Source organism: Pelecanus crispus, chromosome 2, assembly GCF_030463565.1.
Source record: "Pelecanus crispus isolate bPelCri1 chromosome 2, bPelCri1.pri, whole genome shotgun sequence".
In the NCBI taxonomy this organism is placed as follows: Eukaryota; Metazoa; Chordata; class Aves; order Pelecaniformes; family Pelecanidae; genus Pelecanus; species Pelecanus crispus.
This window is the reverse complement of record NC_134644.1, coordinates 163019288-163037042: the sequence shown is the minus strand read 5'-3', so window position 1 is coordinate 163037042 and position 17755 is coordinate 163019288. Positions and strand designations below refer to the sequence as shown.

Here is a 17755-nt window from a genome sequence, read left to right as displayed (position 1 = left end):
GCTTGAAACGTACAGAATGGTCTTCAAGCAGAAGGACCCAGTTTATCTTCTAAGGATGACAGATGAGAAGGCACAGGACCTTCAGGGAGTTAATCCAAAACTCTTCTATAACTTGTTTCTGGCAGATGCTAATTTTGAGAGGAAGCAGGTGACTGCAACTTCAGAGTCAGTTATTTTTGAAGTTACTTACTTCCAAAACAGTTTTGTGACCACATTGCACTGGTCAGCCTGATTTAGAGGATCAGACACTGGGTGTTCCTGCTGGCGGTTTGGTACCCAGGTGGCCTTGGCGGTGGCCACGCTGGTGTTGCACTGCACGTGATTCTTCAAGGATCCATCGCAGAGCTCTGCTTTATCTGGACTCTGTCTAACTCTGTACAGAGGATACTTGGATATATCCAGTCTGCAATGCTGCTAAGCCAGCATGATTCTCTTTGCTTCCATCGCTGCTCTCTTTCCTGCGGCTCTGGCTGTGTATTAGTGCAGGGGAGCTCATGACTTCACCTCGCCCTGGAGTACTGAAGAAATACATATGGTAATAAGGCAAAGGTTTTCCTTTCTAATTCTGACCTTGATTCATCTGCATTGTGTACTACACACATTGAGAGACTTTTTTCTTCCTCTTGTTCATAGCTTTAAGTCCTCCATGCGTAAAGGTTATTGTCCATAAAAATTGATTTTGGGTAGCTGCTTGCAACTCACCCACCATTTTTCAATGTTATCTTCCTGGTATTTAGCAACAGTGGCATGAATATGTACCTGGATACTTAATTTGCATGTGATGGTGTTTCTGGGAGATTTGAGAGAAATTTACACAACTGAGTTTCTTTGGAACATTTAAAGGGTGTAAGCTGCATGAAAGCATCTTGCAACTGCAACAGTGTTGACTCAGTAATATTATGGCTAAGCAGTAGCTCTTCATTCCTAGAGGAGTAAGTTTTTGGCATGATGCAGAGTAAGCAGTTGGCGCAGAATAAGATGCTTAACTGTCACAGAAAGTTTTGGTGTTATGAGTTGACTATAATTAACTCATTGAAGCTTTTTGATCCAAAACATTGGAATTCTTTTATTTCCATGGGCAAATACTGGACATTAATATGTATTTGAGATGTTGATAGGTTTTTTTTTTTCTTTTGGACTTTGGAACGAAGAAAACTGTTTTAGCAGTTGCTTGTGTAGCATGCTTGAATCCAGTGGTCCGATGATCAGTAACATGTTCCTAATATCCTCTCATATAGGAGATTCACTCAATCCTTTAATGAGTCTACAAAGTTGTCATTAGGTCCTTTTTAAGCACAAAAGTAGGAAGGAAGACGAATGTACCTGGGGTTGGTAACTTGATTTTCGGCAAGGATAATGGGAAGGATTTATACAGCTAGCAATTTGAGAAGGTTCTTATGTAAAATGCTGTCTTTGGCTTGTTGAAACCTTTGGAATTGAGTTGGATTTCTATTCTATGCAAAAGGAAAAAAAGTTAATGCTATGAAAGGCTTGATTTAATTGGGAAAAAAAAACTTACTAATTTGAATTAAGGGAAAATGCTGGTTGAGACTTGAATTGCAAAAGCACAATCTGGCAGCAGTGCTGGCTCAAAATAAGGTTGTCCTCTTTGAAGATCCACAGTTTTGACAAAATGTACTCTTGATTGTTTCCTGCATACAGGACGGGGTGACATTCAGCCCCAGCTGGATAGCGCTTTACAAGATGTCAATGATAAGTACCTGCTGCTTGAAGAAACTGAGAAGCAAGCTGTCAGAAAAGCTCTGATTGAGGAGCGCGGTCGATTCTGTACTTTCATCTCGATGCTGCGACCTGTGATAGTAAGAGCTCTCTGTTTTAAGTTGGTACAATTCACAAATTGGATAAGTGGCCAAAAGCCTCTAAAAAGAGTAGCTTGTTATGTTTTAGGAATGAATCTCTAGAGCCATAGAAACTATCCAAAATTCAGCCTGCATCTCTGCCTAAGAAGGGGCAAGAGCTGGGCTCTTTCTTGCGGGCATTTGGAGTAAATCAGTAAGCAAAGACACTGAATGGTTTCAAGATGACTAATGGGAAAACAATGGGCACAAAGACTTAAGTGGGCTAGAGTTCCCTATGCATACTGACCTGAGACATTGCTAATGCAGTTTTTTCCACTGCTTTTTTTCTTACCATCACATTTTAATATAAATCTTCCTTACTCCTACTCCAGTGGTAGGACTGATAAATGTTTCAAGACCTCCCCTGTGTATATAATGACATTATCTGACAGATTGCAGGCTGCAGTTTCCTGGCAGCTCTTTTCCTCCTACATGACAGCTTTTTCAGTTGATTGAAAAGGTTTAAGTATATTTTCATAATCTCAGGTTGTCTCAAGCCCAGCGATGAATCGTTTATGGCTTTGTGCAAGCATGATGCATTTTTGAAGGGTCTCCAGCGTACTGGGAAAATGCTCCCAGTGCTTGTTTACAAAGAGCATCAGTCTCAACAGAAAGCCATGATTAGAGAAATAGGGAGGTTATGGCTGAGCAGGAGGAGGTGAATTGCAGATTCTGAGGACCTGGATGAAATTACCATGGCAGCTAAGGGATTACTATGGTAACTTACAGTGCAGGAATCGTCTGAGTTAGCTGCTGATGTAGCTTGAGCCAGAATGAATCATAGATGTATTAATGCTCTGTACCTGTATAGTGCCTTTATCTCAAAAGTTTCCAAAAACTAGCAAAAAGTGGGAGTTTAACACCTGTTCAGGTTCAAGGTTAAAATTCTTAGGGCACATCAGTGAGTGTACGTAGAAGAGTTAAGTCTTTTCCAAATGCAGCAAAAATTACACTCTTTTTCTGAAGATGTCACAAACAGAAGGCTGAGACTTATCTCATTGGTGAGAGAAAGGATTTCTGGGCCTTAGAATTTACAGCAATCTTAAAGTAGTCATAAAACTCTAAATTGGTATTTCCAACCCTCTTTCATAAGTAGTGATTGCTTAATGGACAAAGAAAAAGCAGCTCCGCTGGGCATTCCCACAGTCATCAGCAAAAAGAATAAGGTCCTGTATTGTGTTATGGGTCTGATTTTTAAAACCAAGACTGTGATTAGCCTTGCTCTTTCATCTTTTCAGGAAGAAGAAATATCAATGCTAGGAGAAATAACCCATTTACAGACCATATCAGATGACCTGAAAAGTCTGACCATGGATCCACACAAATTGCCATCTTCAAGTGAACAGGTTAGCTCTTGTTACCTGGAAAACATTTTTATTTGTAGCTTGTACCAGTTTTCATTTTGTGTTATGAGGAATATTGACTACTAGCATTTAGTGGCTTAATGTTATGTTTTATAGATGCTTCACTGCAGCAAGGTCATTTTTAACATAAGAAATTTTAAAAAAATAATTTTCAAGTACCAACTGAGTGCTCCTGAAGTATTTGGTGAGACCAGTGTGAAGTGGTAGCAGTAACACTTTGAAGTATATGAAGATGCCCGATTTCTGCTGAGAGTACGAGTGTCATCTCTTCACCCTACATTTGAGCATCCCTGTCTTTATGTGGTCACAAGATTGCTGGGATTAGATAGCTTGATGGAGTCTAACATTAGAGCGTTTTTTCATGCTGTCCTTAAAATGCATAGGAAAATGTGTATCATTATATTACTCCAAATAGGACCTTTTTCTCCAACCCTGCTGTGTGAACTCAGTTTTCTTGTCATACCTGAACCAGCTTATCACTGACCTAGAAGTGTAAAGGAGGGAAACCCTGCTGTCGTTGAGTATTGGATCTTTGATTAATTTTTTTTAAATGCAACAGTTTTTAAACTTTAAGGCTGTAATAGGTTTTTTTTTTTGAGGGGAAAAAAGTCAAAACAAAACAGCTTACAGCGTGCATAAATAAATCTCCAGTTTATTTTTTAAAGATTTTTCCATTCAAATCTGAACTTTCCTTCTGTGATAGCAGCCCTAGTGTTGAAGTATGGTAGTTCCTGGAAAGCCAAGGATGAAGCTGAGTCTCCTGTGTAGTATACACAGTGTAATTCTGGAAGAGAACTGAGACTGGGTCAATTGGTGCTGAAAGTTTGAGTGGTGACAAATGTTGTATGACAAGCAGATGCTTTCTGTAAATAGGGGAAAAAATTTTCCACATCCTTGATGCTATTGATTATCTTTCATCAGGTAATTTTAGATTTGAAAGGTTCTGATTACAGCTGGTCTTATCAGACTCCTCCATCCTCTCCCAGTACTACCATGTCCAGAAAATCTAGTGTTTGCAGGTAAGTAGACTGGTAATATTTAATTTTAACCTGTTTGGGGGCAGAGGGAGGCAAGTTCAGACTGTGGTATGGATTTGTATGCATACTTAAATCTTAAATAACAACTCTTAATGAAATCAATCCCTCATGCTCTTTCTCTGTTTAAGTGTGTGACTGGGAATATTAAAAAGGATGGGCATGACTGAACAACTTTTAAACTCAAGACAACTTGAAGATGCTTTTGATTCAGTTCTTTTGAATCGATTTCAGCTCAAAGAGCAGACTGTACTGATCTAAGCTCTGAGATTGTTCCTTCATAATTTCCTTTTCTGTTTTTCATGTGATGACTTTTTAGATTATTCTAAGTAGCTGTTACTAATCAGTAAGTTAAAGTGTTTGAAAAGGAAAAACATCCTTGGCAATTGACCTATCAGTCTGGTAGATGGAAATGCTTTTTTGATACAGGTTTTTTTGACTGTTTAATGCTGTCCAATGCTGTCCTGGAATATGTTGAAACACTGGATTCTGTCTATGCTTTCTCTGTAAAAACTGTTTTTTTCTCATAAAACAGTTTATGAGCATGTTGCCCCCATGCCCTGGTGTCTACATTTATTCTTTCCTTTTACTGAAAAGGAAGATATCCTATTGTGTATTCTGCTCAACACCTTTCTAGCTGCTCTTGAATGATTACCTTTTGGTTTGCTTTATGAATAATGTACTACAGGTTCCCTGTGTATGAGCAAAGTTACCTATAGCATGTCAGAGCAAGTGAACATAACTTCTTCTATGTACCTACTTGTCTCTGCATGCAGATATATATAAAAAAAACTTGAATACTTTTATATATATATGTGAAAACATGCATATTTAGAGCAATGAGCACAGGCTTAAAGATGCAATATCCTGAAGCTGTAAAAGAAAATGGCCAAAAAAAAAAAAATTCCATCATCTGTTCCTAATCAACCTCATCTTCTTGTGTGGTAAAACCTGTGTAGCAACAGACTGTTGTGTATAGGTAAAATAAGGCAGAGCTCCTCTTCCCCTGCTCCAAGCTGACTTGTACATCTTGTGCGTTACATGGGATTTGTGAGCAGGAGGTGCAGTCCTCACCCATGTATCCGTTAGAGCCTTCCCTTCAGCTAGTCAGTGGGCTCCTGCTGACAAAAGTAGGAAGCTGCCTTCAGATTGATGCATCCTGCTAGTCCTGCCGAGCCACCCCAGCAGGAAACTTCAGAGGCTCCCACACTGCGGCTGGCATGTCGTTGTTGTCATTCAAGGATGCCAGAGATTAAAAATCAATCTTTTTGTTTGAAAAATTTTTTTTTCATCGATATTAATTTGGGTATTTCTTACTAACTTTAGTTACATACTTGCTAACTTTAGCTACATACCCAGAGGCTTGACTTCACCAAATATGCCATCACATGTTTTTTTGCTGGTAGAAAGCCTTCACACGAGCGAAACTTGTCCCAGGTACTCTGAAGCATGGAGTTTTGCTGGTGCTTTCAAAAGTCTCACATGTTTGCCTGCTGACTGCAATGGCATGCCTAGAGGCAGACTTTTCGATGAACTGTGATGCCTTGGACCTGCTGCTAGAGATCCCATTGAAAATTTGGGCCATGGTGCAAGAGCAACAAGGTGTAAGGCAGGATAGGGGAGAGCCATCAGCAGACATTTTTTGTGCAAGTGCTGTGCAAATGCTAGAGAGGGCATGTAGCGATCCGTTCGTCCCTAACCTGACTTTGAACTATGAGTGGTTACAGAATTTGATTATTTGAGTGAAATTCAAGGTAAAATGCCATTTTCTCTCTGTTTGCAAGGGATACTGCAGCTGCTTACAGTTCTTTACTGATATATATGTGCATATATATATTTAAATTTAATTTGTCAACATTTTTTCTTTTCTGGTTTATGCTGCCTGTTGCTAGAGACGTGTGGAATGTTAATTGTACTGTATATGGGTCTCTCCCCACCCCGCCCTTGTGTCTTTTCCTCTCCCCTTTCCTTTCTTTGTTCCTTTTGTCTCTCACAGCAGTCTGAACAGCGTTAACAGTAGTGATTCCCGGTCCAGTGGCTCGCACTCGCACTCACCTAGTTCACACTATCGCTATCGCAGCTCCAATCTGCCTCAGCAGGCACCCATGAGGCTGTCCAGTGTGTCCTCCCATGATTCTGGATTCATGTCCCAGGATGCTTTCCAGTCCAAATCGCCATCCCCCATGCCACCAGAAGCACCTAACCAGGTACGTGCAAGCATGAGAACAAAAACCTGACGTGAGCTGGACTCTCTAACTTGGCTCACTTTTCACAAAAAGGATCTGATGTGGTTTTTGGGTACTTTGGAGTCAGGTTAAACACTGAGGGTAAGGTTTGTCTCACTGCACTTCATCCATCTAAAAGTTGGGCCTCTAGCTGGAGTGATCTATGCTGCTTTTGCAGTTAGCACTGAAGAAAGGGATGAGTCGCGCTTGGGGGATTTGGTTTTCTCTCTGGCCCTGGAGAGAGCCTAGATGCCTAACTTTCAGATACATACAGACGAGAAAGAGCAAGAAGTCCCACCTTACAGGAGGGGGTAATATTCACTTTACTCACTGAGGTTACCAGTTAATATCCTGCACAGATTGCAAGTTGTTAATATCTGGTGGCTGTTTACTGTTTAATGGACAAATATCGGTGCCAGAACAGCCTTCTGACAGCCTTAGTGGCGGCTTCGGCATCAGAGAGATGACTTTTATTCCTTCCCTGCAAAGGGGCCTGGAATACTCAAAACGCCATTAGCAGTATCATATGAACTTGGTTTTGCCATTTTTTATGACATCCCTCTCTGTGGATAGGCTTGCTCTTTTTGACTCTCAATTGAGCACCTTGCAGAAATAAGGTTTCTGCATGAAAATTAGAGGTATTTTTAATTCTTCATGGAACTCAGAAGTGAGTGCTTTTGTAGTCATATACGATAACATCCTGAACCCTGTCAAACTAAGAGGATTTCACTATAAATGTAAGAAAAACTTTTCCAGAGAATTTTTTGGTCTGCAGAAGGAAGTTGCTGCTCTATTTGTTCATGGCATCGTTCCTATAAAACTAGCTGTCCACCTGCAGGCAGAGGTTTGCATGCCTCTGTGGCATGTATCTTCCAGCACTTGAATTCTCTTTTCTGTTTTGTTTTTTTTTCAACAAATCGCACGGCAGCTGCAATATTTTTTAAACAAGGCTGAACTGCTGTCCCACATTATAAATCCCATCATAAATCTTGGTTACAAACTGAAGTGGACCTAATATCCTGTTGTGGGGTATCGCTCATTTTTAATACACCCTGAGGTCACCAGAGAAGATTGTCCTTTAGTTTAATAAATGTAGTTGCACTCCTTTTCATGTGTTGGGGAGTAGATGGTTTTGTAGGCAATGATAACTTTAATCCTCAGAGTCAGCAAGCAGCCAACAATTTCACTGTTAGCTGTTACCAAATGTCACCTACACACTTAAGCTACTCCTAGACCACCTTTGACAGCACACAGACCCTTACTTTTTGCAGAACATTTATTAAGTAGCACCCTTAGTGAAATTTTTAGGGTATCATCCAAAATAACACTGGTTCATTTAGGCTTGGAACATGTTCTCAAAGGAAGCTCAACAGTTTTTTAATATATTTACCTCTTCCATTTTAATAGAAATGCTTTGTTTTCAAATGAATACATCTTCTGCACTGTCCCCAGTCTGGACACATCAGCAGTTTTTTATAGATGACATCCTGAAGAACTTTGTGCACACTAATAAAATGAATGTTTTGTTTAGATTGGCTATGGCTAACCTAAGTGAAAAGCAAAAAAGTAAATGAGCAATAATAAAGTAAACTGGAATAGTAACAAGGTAAGGAAGTTGGCTTTTAAGATACGTACATCAGTTATACATGCTAGCATCATCTTTGGTTTTCATAGTATCCACTGCACCTGCGTAAAAGGGCGGTAATCTACATGATGATGCTATGTTTGCAGATGAGGATGTAACTTTGCAATTGCCCTTAGCATGGAAAAAACTCAACACCTCTCTTTGCAAGTTCCCCTGTTAAGCAGGGGAGAGAACTTAGGCCGGTATCAGCTGGCAAAACATCCTGAAAGTCGATGGGAGTCATGCTGATTTACACCAGCTAAGTTCATATGCTTTCACTTCATTTTAGAAACTGTCCATAAAGTTGCAAACTGATCCAAGCATCACTTGAGCTATTCATGAGCTGTAGAAGGCTGCAGCAGTGTGGCATTGACTTGACAAGTGTAGTGTGTTGGTATAACAAATAGGTATGTGCTCTGTATGTCTCTAGTTCTGTATACCTTTACGCAGACGAAAAGGTAACAGATCATTGCCTGGCCGCTTCACCTTTGCTTAAGTGTCTTGCTTTGTATGTTCAGCACTAAGTAAAATGTGTGTGTTGTGCTGACAGATAATTGTGATCGTGAGCTTACCAAGAAGCTGTTCAATTTACAGCGTTATTTCATGTTGTGTGTCTCTAACCAACTGACAGATCTTCCTTGTGGTACAGTGCTTTTGAGGCTCGGTGGTGGGTGGGGAGGAGCAGCAATACCGGCTGCTGACTGTTTCTTCTAAAACACTGATGTCATTGTTTCTAGTAGTGACACTGAGAAAGCAGAAAAGTGAGCTCTGGAATCAACAAAGGAAATTAAAAGCTATATATCTTGCGCAGGTGGACACTTTGCTCATGTTTGCTAGCTACATGCTGTGGCATCTACTGGCAGCAGTAGTTTTGAAGGCAACAAAGCCCATCTTCTTTTAGTAACTGATTTAAAAAAAAAAAGTGGAAGGGGGCCACATAAAATTCCAATATTACGGGAATGAGACTATATGAGCTGTGTGAAGCCTTTATGCTCTCACTTACATTTTAGACAAGCGTCACTGAAAATTAAACTGAATTTATTCAAAAACACAGATGGGAGGGAGGGGGAAATCTCAAACAAGGATTAAGTAGAGATTTAAACAAGATACAGACTATACCAGAGGAGAGACGACTGGCAAAATGAAGACTGCTTTTCAGCCTAGAGTTGCTGAGTAGTAAGTCTTTACAGTTATCACACTATGCATAGAAGATAGGAAGAGGACAGTTACAAAACCAGGCTCTGCCCTTACACTGGTTTAGCACAATCTCTTTCCTGCAGCGTTGCTGTTAACATCACTGGGAGTAAAAGTGTTAGCCTGTGTCAGAAAACTGTACATGTGTTTAACCCCAGCCGGCAACTAAGCCCCACACTGCCACTCACTCGCTCCCCCCTCCCCCGCAGTGGGATGGGGGAGAGAATCAGAAGGGTAAAAGTGAGAAAACTTGTGGGTTGATATGAAGACAGTTTAATAGGTAAAGCAAAAGCTGTGCGCACAAGCAAAGCAAAACAAGGAATTCATTCACTACTTGCCAGCGGCAGGCAGGTGTTCAGCCATCTCCAGGAAAGCAGGGCTCCATCACGCATAACAGTTACTTGGGAAGACAAACACCATCACTCCGAACGTCCCCCTCTTCCTTCTTCTTCCCCCAGCTTGATATGCTGAGCATGATGTCGTATGGTGTGGGATATCCCTTTGGTCAGTTGGGGTCAGCTGTCCTGGCTGTGTCCCCTCCAGCTTCTTGTGCACCCCCAGCCTACTCGCTGGTGGGGTGGGGTGAGAAGCAGAAAAGGCCTTGACTCTGTGTAAGCACTGCTCAGCAGTAACAAAAACGTCCCTGTGTTATCAATACTGTTTTCAGCACAAATCCAAAAATAGCTCCATACTAGCTACTACGAAGAAAATTAAGTCTATTGCAAGCAAAACCAACACAACATTTGGAAAGGTCACTGTAAAATGCTTTAATCTTAATTAAGCAAATGCATTTGGATATAGCTGAACAGCTGAAAAGCATCACAGGTCTCTTTCTGGAGCAGAACAGTTTCTCTAAATGCCAGATTTGAGGTCAGCCCTGGCCAGCATTGCTCATGGCATGTGCTGACACCAGGTAAAGCCCTTCTGACAGACCTGCTGCTGGGAGCTCTTGGATGAACACCCAACGTGGCTGATGCCGCTAAACATACATGTTGCCCTGTGTAGTAGACAAAGGCCTGAGAGCATCTGTGCTGAAGCAGTGTGGTAGCAATACAGTTATGTTTGCTTTAGGGGGGATGATAATAGAAGGATCCCCTGAACTTGGAGTGAACACACATGGGGGAAGTGATTATACAGTTGAATTTTAGAGGCTGCTTCTGACTTGGTGGGGATGAAAGCAAGGGGAGAGAAAGAGAAAGAAGCAGATGAAGAAAAAAAACCTGCTGATGTGCTGTCAAACAGCAGAGGACTAAGTCTTTATTGTTAGAATATTCTGGAAATCACTTTCCCTCTACTTCACTGTTTAGGGAAAATAGATGTGAACTTGCTTCCACATGTACAAATTAGCAAGCTGGAAAGATTCTGCTTTTGAGGAGACTCCATTGCTTGAAATAGCTTGAAGTTAGATCAGGGGAAAACATTGTTAAAATTATTCAGTTTTCCATGTAAATTAAGAAATGCTCCTAAATTAGACCTTAAAAAACCCCCAACAAACAGCTGAAATCTGTCAGTTATCACCAGGTGTTTTTCTCCTAAATTTCCTTTTCAAATTAGGTTTCCCAAGGGTTTATCCCTGACTAGAAAAAAGGGGTCAGTTCCTGGAAGTGAGTGAAATTGAGGAGGTGATCTTGAGTCACTGTCCATAGCTTTTTGAAGGGTAACTGAGGAGTCTTCCACTGACTGCAGAGGCACATTGGACCAAGCTCTTAATTAGGATTTGGTCTTGCCCAGGAAGCCCTGTCTGGTAGTTGAGGAAGGGAAGGGGTTAAGAAAGCAATACAATATTTGAATGGAAAACAGAGGAAAGAAAGGATGCAAATAATCCAAGATAACTGTGGTCCTTTTATAGGTTAGTAGGATGACAGATGGAAAATATAATCATACAGTCCAGTAGCCCAAAATACAGCTTTCTTTTTTTATATGCTTGCTGGAGTACCACACCAAGCAGTGGGACACTATCCAAGAACAAGCCGTTGGTACACTGTCTGAGAGACCAGGTACCAAGCTGCATATGTATAACGTACGTTCGAGGAACTGGTTGTTACTGTGCAGAGCACAGTTTTAGCTTTCTGCTAGTACTGTTAACTTTAAGCTTTTACTCAGACGAGATGGTTTGAGAGCGGAGCAGAATCACCATTACCGCAGCTGTAGGAAAAAAGCATCATCTCCTGGGGTTAAAATAGCTAAAATGAAAGAGCTAATTTTAAAAATTATTCAGACTGAACAGCCATTTTAAAAAGGAATTGACTAAAATAAGTTGAAAAAATCCCATAGTCAAATTTTTCACCACGGGATGTGGAGTAGAAATTGCTCTGCCTGGTGTTTGCCTGTGCGTGTGGTCCCAGGAGTGCGTGTGCCAGTGGGTGTGCATCTAGAACAAGCGCTCAAAATTTTGGAGACTTTTTGCCCAAGCACTAACTGTGCAGTTTCTGGTTTCAGCCCCTCATGTACTTTCTGCTAAGAAATGAAGGGTGGTCTGTGCTTCCCACACCCAAGTCCAGCTATTCAAGACTGTTTCTGCAGTCTGATCCAGGCAGCCTTTGCCCTGCTGCTGCTTGCGTTTTCTTTACGCTTTTCCTTCAGGAGTTCAATATTCTTCTTCCTCTCTCTCCATCATTTTCTCAACTGTTGTAATCCTTTTTTTAGCAAGACCAGAGGCTCCCCTTCCCTGTGCCATGCAAGGTTCTCAAGGCGAGGAGACCCTGTTTCCCTACCACCACCTCTTGCATTTCCTTCGACTACCCAGGTGTTTTCCCCATGGCATCTTGGTTCATCCTTTGTCTAACTTTGCCTGCTGAAAGTGGCCATGCTGAGTTAGTGGGAGAATCCTTTCTTTCAGCTTTTTTTTCACCTTGGAGTCACTTTATTGCAAAAGTAAGTTCACCACTTCCAGTCTTTTTCCCCATACGCCAAGTAAATTGAACAATTCATTGCATCTTCAGAATTTGCATTTTGGGCCTTTTTCTATCTAGTTGCTACATGCAGCTTTGTTGTTAATAAACATCATTTATGGCCTATTTCTACCATTGCTTGACATAATCTTGTGAAGTTTCTGGCTTGTAAACAGGAACATTCTATTAGGTGTAAACTCCAAATTCTCGCATGTGCAGAAATTAAGGTGGAGTGATACAGTATTTGGAACTCAGACCCTTCACTGTCTGTCCTGCCATGTGCAGAGTATGCAGACCCAGGAGGGTCTTTCAGGCCATAAGCATGAGGTTTCAGAAAGCATTTTCTGAAATTACATTTTCCTCTTTTTTTTTTTTTTTCTGGCCAAAGTGTAACGCTAGTCTGAGTGTTCTCATGGGGCTTCTCAAACAGTTTCTTTTGCTGTGCAACCTGGAATATTGGGCAGAATGTGGAGTTTTAAAAGCTAATTTTCTATAATGTATTTTTCTCTAAAGATAGAAAAAATAGTCTCATCTATTTAGTGTACTGTAGTTACGTCTGATGGCAGTCAGCTGCAGCTCATGTTTGTCAGTATTCTTATTTTTAGAGGTTTTTCTCCTGTAAAAGGAGTTGCGTTAAGTCAAGAATGTGACAAGTTCCACAAAACATCAAGCCACTGCATCATCAGGTACCCCACTGCATGCTTTTCCCTTCTCTCCTTAATAGCTACATGTCACTTGTAGTTTCTTCTGATCCTAACGTTCACCTCAACTCTTACTGCACTTTGAATACAAGCCTTGTTAGCTGAGCTTACTTGTACCCAAAACACGTTTGACAGGTCACCCGCAGATCTAATCTCATGTCAGCGTAAGATGGGATGTGCATTATTTCTATAAAATAATCCACCACATTACATGCTTTTTACATTTTTTTAACAGCCTTTTCAAAGTTTCACTTAAATCCAGAGTTTGCTAATAAGTTCAAGATGCTGATACTGTATTGGCTTCTCAACAGCCCCAGAAGTCTTCACCAAAATCCTTATGGTTATTTTGCCCATCTCAGGAGACCGACATCTCCTTTTACCTAGGTAATTAGCTATACATTCCTTATATGTAGCTTCTGGTGAGCAGTGAGACAACTTCTGGGTATTAGCAGTAATTCCTCCTCTACAGTGTCTCTTATCCAGCTATCTTTTCATTGGAAACTCACCCCAAGATCTCATCTAAGGTTGACTGATGAAATTTTATTTCAGATGAGATTTCCCTTCCTCTTCAAAATGTCATTCCTTGAAGTCTGAGGCTTTGCTACACAACCTTGATACAAGAGCACTTTCTCTCTGCTGTCATAAAATAAAATGCTGGGGATATCCTTAGATAGTCTTGCTTCACAGGTCTTGGACTACCAAAGGATGAATTAGTCTTGCTAGTGTTGAATTTCCTGACAGTGAAGATTGCTCAATACTGCCTTGACAACTTTGCCAGTATTCTTGACCATTTCCCAGCACTCGGTTGTACCTGCACACGCACCCCTACTGACGGGGATGCCACTTTCAAGGGGGAGATATATAAAAGCATTGCAGTTGGTAAACTGGTCCACGTGGTTATTCACCTTGGCCTGCCTGTAGGTAAATTAGGTGCTGTTGTAGAGGTCTTACAGCAGCAAATGTACATGAAGGTGTGCGCTGAAAATTGGAGAAGTTCCTAGCTAGGAGCACGATGTTTTGAGGTGTTTGATGGACACTCTGTGTCCTGCATTTTCCTTCGCTCTCCATCCAAGCCCCTGATATTTTCTCTCTCTGCTGTTACAAGAAAGCAGGTGGCAAGCACATGCTACCGTTTATAAACTCAGCAGAGTACATGTACCTTCATTTTGGCTGCTGGGCAGAAAAGTTTGAGTCAGAGTGCTTTTGGTGTATGCATACTACCCGCAGAGGCACATGCATACAGATAATGCACTTTGGAAACCGCCAGTTTTGGTAAGTATCACTTCTTTCTCTGTTCCATAATATTTGAACTCAGATGAGCTTTTCACAAGCACTTTTGCAGATCAGCATATCCGAGAACTTGTGAATGTAAGTGACGTTTGCTGCTCCGTGTTTTAAATCTAAACTTTGTGTCTTTGAAGTACTGATGATCTGCTTTTCTGTATAAATCAGTTGTTTCAATATATTGCATGTTTGGACCGTAGGTGCCCTCAGCTGCCTCAGCTTCTTGTTCTGAGAAAGCTAACAGAATTGAGATGCTGAAATTGCAATGAGGAGTTGAGATTGCTGCCTCGATTCCCTCATTCTCAAGCAGCGTGGCAAGTTCTCGCATTAAGCAAATGGCTTGTTTTGTTTCTCATAGATTTCCTGAACGTTAGCAATGGTTTTGAGCAGTTTCTAATTGATTTTTAAAACCCTAACCCTTTGCTTCTCTCATCCTTCCCTCTCTCCTGTTTGTGTCTCTGTGTATGTGCTTTTTGTCTTTTTTTTTGTGTTCTTTTTTATTTTTTGGTGGCTTGTGTATCCTTTCCTTGCGTTGCGGTGCTGTTTTACGCTGCAGAATTCGTCCAGCTCTGCCTCTTCAGAAGCCTCTGAAACCTGCCAGTCAGTGAGCGAGTGCAGTTCCCCCACCTCAGTCAGCTCAGGCTCCACCATGGGGGCTTGGGCCTCCACCGATAAGGTGAAAAACTTCATCTCAAAGACATACAAACCTACTAGCTCGTTGTCCAAACCCAGCAACACTTGGACAAAAAAAAGAAAACAAGGTGCATGGGACGCAGCCAGGATTCCTCTCTGTGAAGATGAGAATAGGAACTGTTGCACACTCCCTTAGAAATTAATCTGTTTGAATAAACCACAGCAATGCTTGCCTTTAAACTAGCTGCTAGGGAGAGGCTACAAATTGGGCATTTTACAGAGGTAATTTTCTAAGAAAAGCTCATTGTCCACCTTTTCTACTCAAAGCCATTGTGGAATGCTGCCCAAACCCAGCTGGTTGCCTAACAAAGAGCATCTTGCCCAGGTTGTACTGTTTGTGGCTTCCCCCTTCTCTCCCATTAGGTAGCACACATTACACTGAGCAGCTGGGATTTGGTTTTGACCAAAACAAAAAGGAAAACAAAACACACATGGTTGGAATAAATTATGGGGGATACACTCTGAATCAGGGGAGGAAGTGATAGCAGTCTCCATTCTCATCTGGTAAATCCTTGCTGTTGTTTCTTTCTTTTTTTTTTTTTCCTCCATATCATCATACAGCCAGAACATGTCATTTTCGAAGGCTGTATGCTTTTCCTCTCTGTCCAGCTACAAAGAATAAACGCCACCAATGCAAATGCCTCCAGTATTGGAAATGTTTTGTTTCTATGTCCATAGTCTGCAGGGTACCTAAATTGCAAAGGCTTTTTCACAGTGTGCCGCTTTCATGGACAGAAGGCAAAGTTGCTCAGCCTGGAGACAATGACTGCTGGATTGATGTCTGAAATTTGTTATACCAAATAACAATTTTCAAGCAATCTCACTTCTGAACCAAGCATTGTATCAATTTTCTGTTGTTTATTTGCCACAAAGCTAAGATTTTTCTTTCTTTTGTTTTAAGATACAGAAGTTTCCTCCCTAGAGCATCAGAGTCGCAGTGTATTTTCATATTCATTCTGTTTATATTAATTTCTCTGTTTTTGTTTGTTTATTTGTTTCGTTTCCAGTTGTCTAATGGGTTTTATCACTGTAGTTTATCAAGTGACCCATCCGTAGCTTCAGTTGGTGCAGGTCCTTTCCCTCATTTCCCGCCTGTCTCCCGCGCGTGGACTCGGGCTCCCTCAGCCCTCCTTCCAGACTACGTTCATTATTACACCATTGGGCCAGGCATGTTACCATCATCTAAGATCCCTAGCTGGAAGGTTTGTGTTCCTTTTGTTGTGGCAGTCCTGACCTCCTCATACCCACAGTGTGCACACGGCAGTTGTTGCTACCTTTCGATCCATGTAATTACTCGTTGATTTACTCTGTTTAGTATCACTCTGAATGGGCACTGCATGGTGATAATCAGAGCTGAAGTCCGGTAGTGGATATTTCTGAATAACCTTGTCTATTCTGGCACTGCCTAAAACATATTAAAGCTGACAACACCTAGGTAGGAAGGAATAGTTTAACTCTGGAACATTGGTGAATGCACTCTGGGCTCTATTCAGCGAGAAAAGAGCTTGTTTAGCACTGTGAAAGCGCTCACTTGAGCCGGGAAGTGCAGGCTTGGCATCCAGTTGGCTTAGTGAAACCATACATTGAACAACATGATGTTCTCACTGTGGCACCTCTGCTTGGCCCCCACCTTGGCCACAGGCAGGCATGCTCTTGTAGATCTAGCTGGAGGGGTTTAAGAAGGTGCTCATCACCAGGTGAGCCTAAGTGGTGACTGAATCTATCCTAGCTTTACTGCCACAGACTGAATGTGCTCACCCAGCTTGTTTTGCTCTCTTGGGTGAGACCACCGAAAAAGTCAGAGTGCAGTAACTTCTTTCAGTTGCTCCAGCTGGATCTGCAGGGATCTTCCTTGGCATCAGAACGTCTGTGCTCTGCCAGAGCCTTGACTCTCGTCCCTGCCAGGCAATTACCCTGGGAGACTGTGCCCTGGAGCAAGGGGTCTCTTGTCTGTTGGCCCTGAATCTTCACAAAGCTGATGTGCAGTTGATAGTAGCTGCACAGGTCTTAGATGCCTGGGGATGGTTATATGATACTGCATATGCACCATGGGACCATAGATACATGTAAATTGAGATACCTTGTTAACAGATCCCCCTAATCTCTCTCCAGCAGCTGGAGACTGTTGAGACGTACACACAGGGTGGCCACAGTGGTCCTGGTGCTGTGGGGTCATTAGTTGTGTCTGTGCTAGAAGCACTTTGCCAGTATATTTCACAGGAAAACACTCACAGCAAAGACACAGCTGTTAAGGCAAAGCAGAGTTTCATATGTGTTAATAAAACCAAAAGTGGTGGGGTGTGTGGCCTGTTCTCACGCACAAGTTGTTTCTTCTATTTTTATTATTAAAGCACCCCTTGGCTTGGTGAAGAACTCTCTTAGGACTGGGCTTGTCCCTGCAGCAGCTCACATTTGGGGAGCTGCTGCTTAGCAGTGGTTCTGCATCCCAGCACAGGACACTGATCAGTCCTGCTCTTTGTGTGCAACGTGTGGTTTCTGGACACCTTCAGGACTTTGCTTAATAGAGCCCCGAGTGAATATAGCCCTCGTGGCCTGAGGAATTTCTGTTTCAAATTTGGCACCAGTAATTCAGAGTGAAGTTAGTCTTTCTTCAGTACAGATTATTATAAACTAGATTTCAGTTAGGAAGTAAACTGAGAGATTACTCAGAGTAACTTGCTCCTCTAATGTGTATCAAAAATCTGTTCAAGCCTAATTTTTCACAATTGAAGACGTGTAACAGCACATAATACTAGAACTTGTGTACATCTAGAACAGTTAAATCGCTGATTGGACTTTTATGTATATTTTCTGCTGTGTGCCAGTGATTTTTTCATTTGAATTTCTGAAAATACAGGCTTTAAAACAATGGAATTTCATTAGAGA

The 17755-nt window shown here is 41.6% G+C and overlaps 1 protein-coding gene across 12 annotated transcripts in view; it reads left to right on the top strand.

Moving 5' to 3' along the window:
• MTSS1 (MTSS I-BAR domain containing 1) overlaps positions 1-17755 on the top strand; it is a 127085-nt gene that overhangs the window by 105766 nt on the left and 3564 nt on the right. For 2 of the 12 annotated variants that reach the window (XM_075704556.1, XM_075704558.1), the window contains 5 exons: positions 1663-1820; positions 3098-3205; positions 4145-4242; positions 6257-6464; positions 14733-14852. In XM_075704556.1, the coding sequence (XP_075560671.1) occupies positions 1663-1820; positions 3098-3205; positions 4145-4242; positions 6257-6464; positions 14733-14852 (692 nt within the window). Of the gene's footprint in view, positions 1-1662; positions 1821-3097; positions 3206-4144; positions 4243-6253; positions 6465-14732; positions 14853-15876; positions 16072-17755 lie in introns of all 12 variants that reach the window. The other 10 variants (XM_075704550.1, XM_075704552.1, XM_075704555.1 and 7 more) reach the window with 7 other exon arrangements.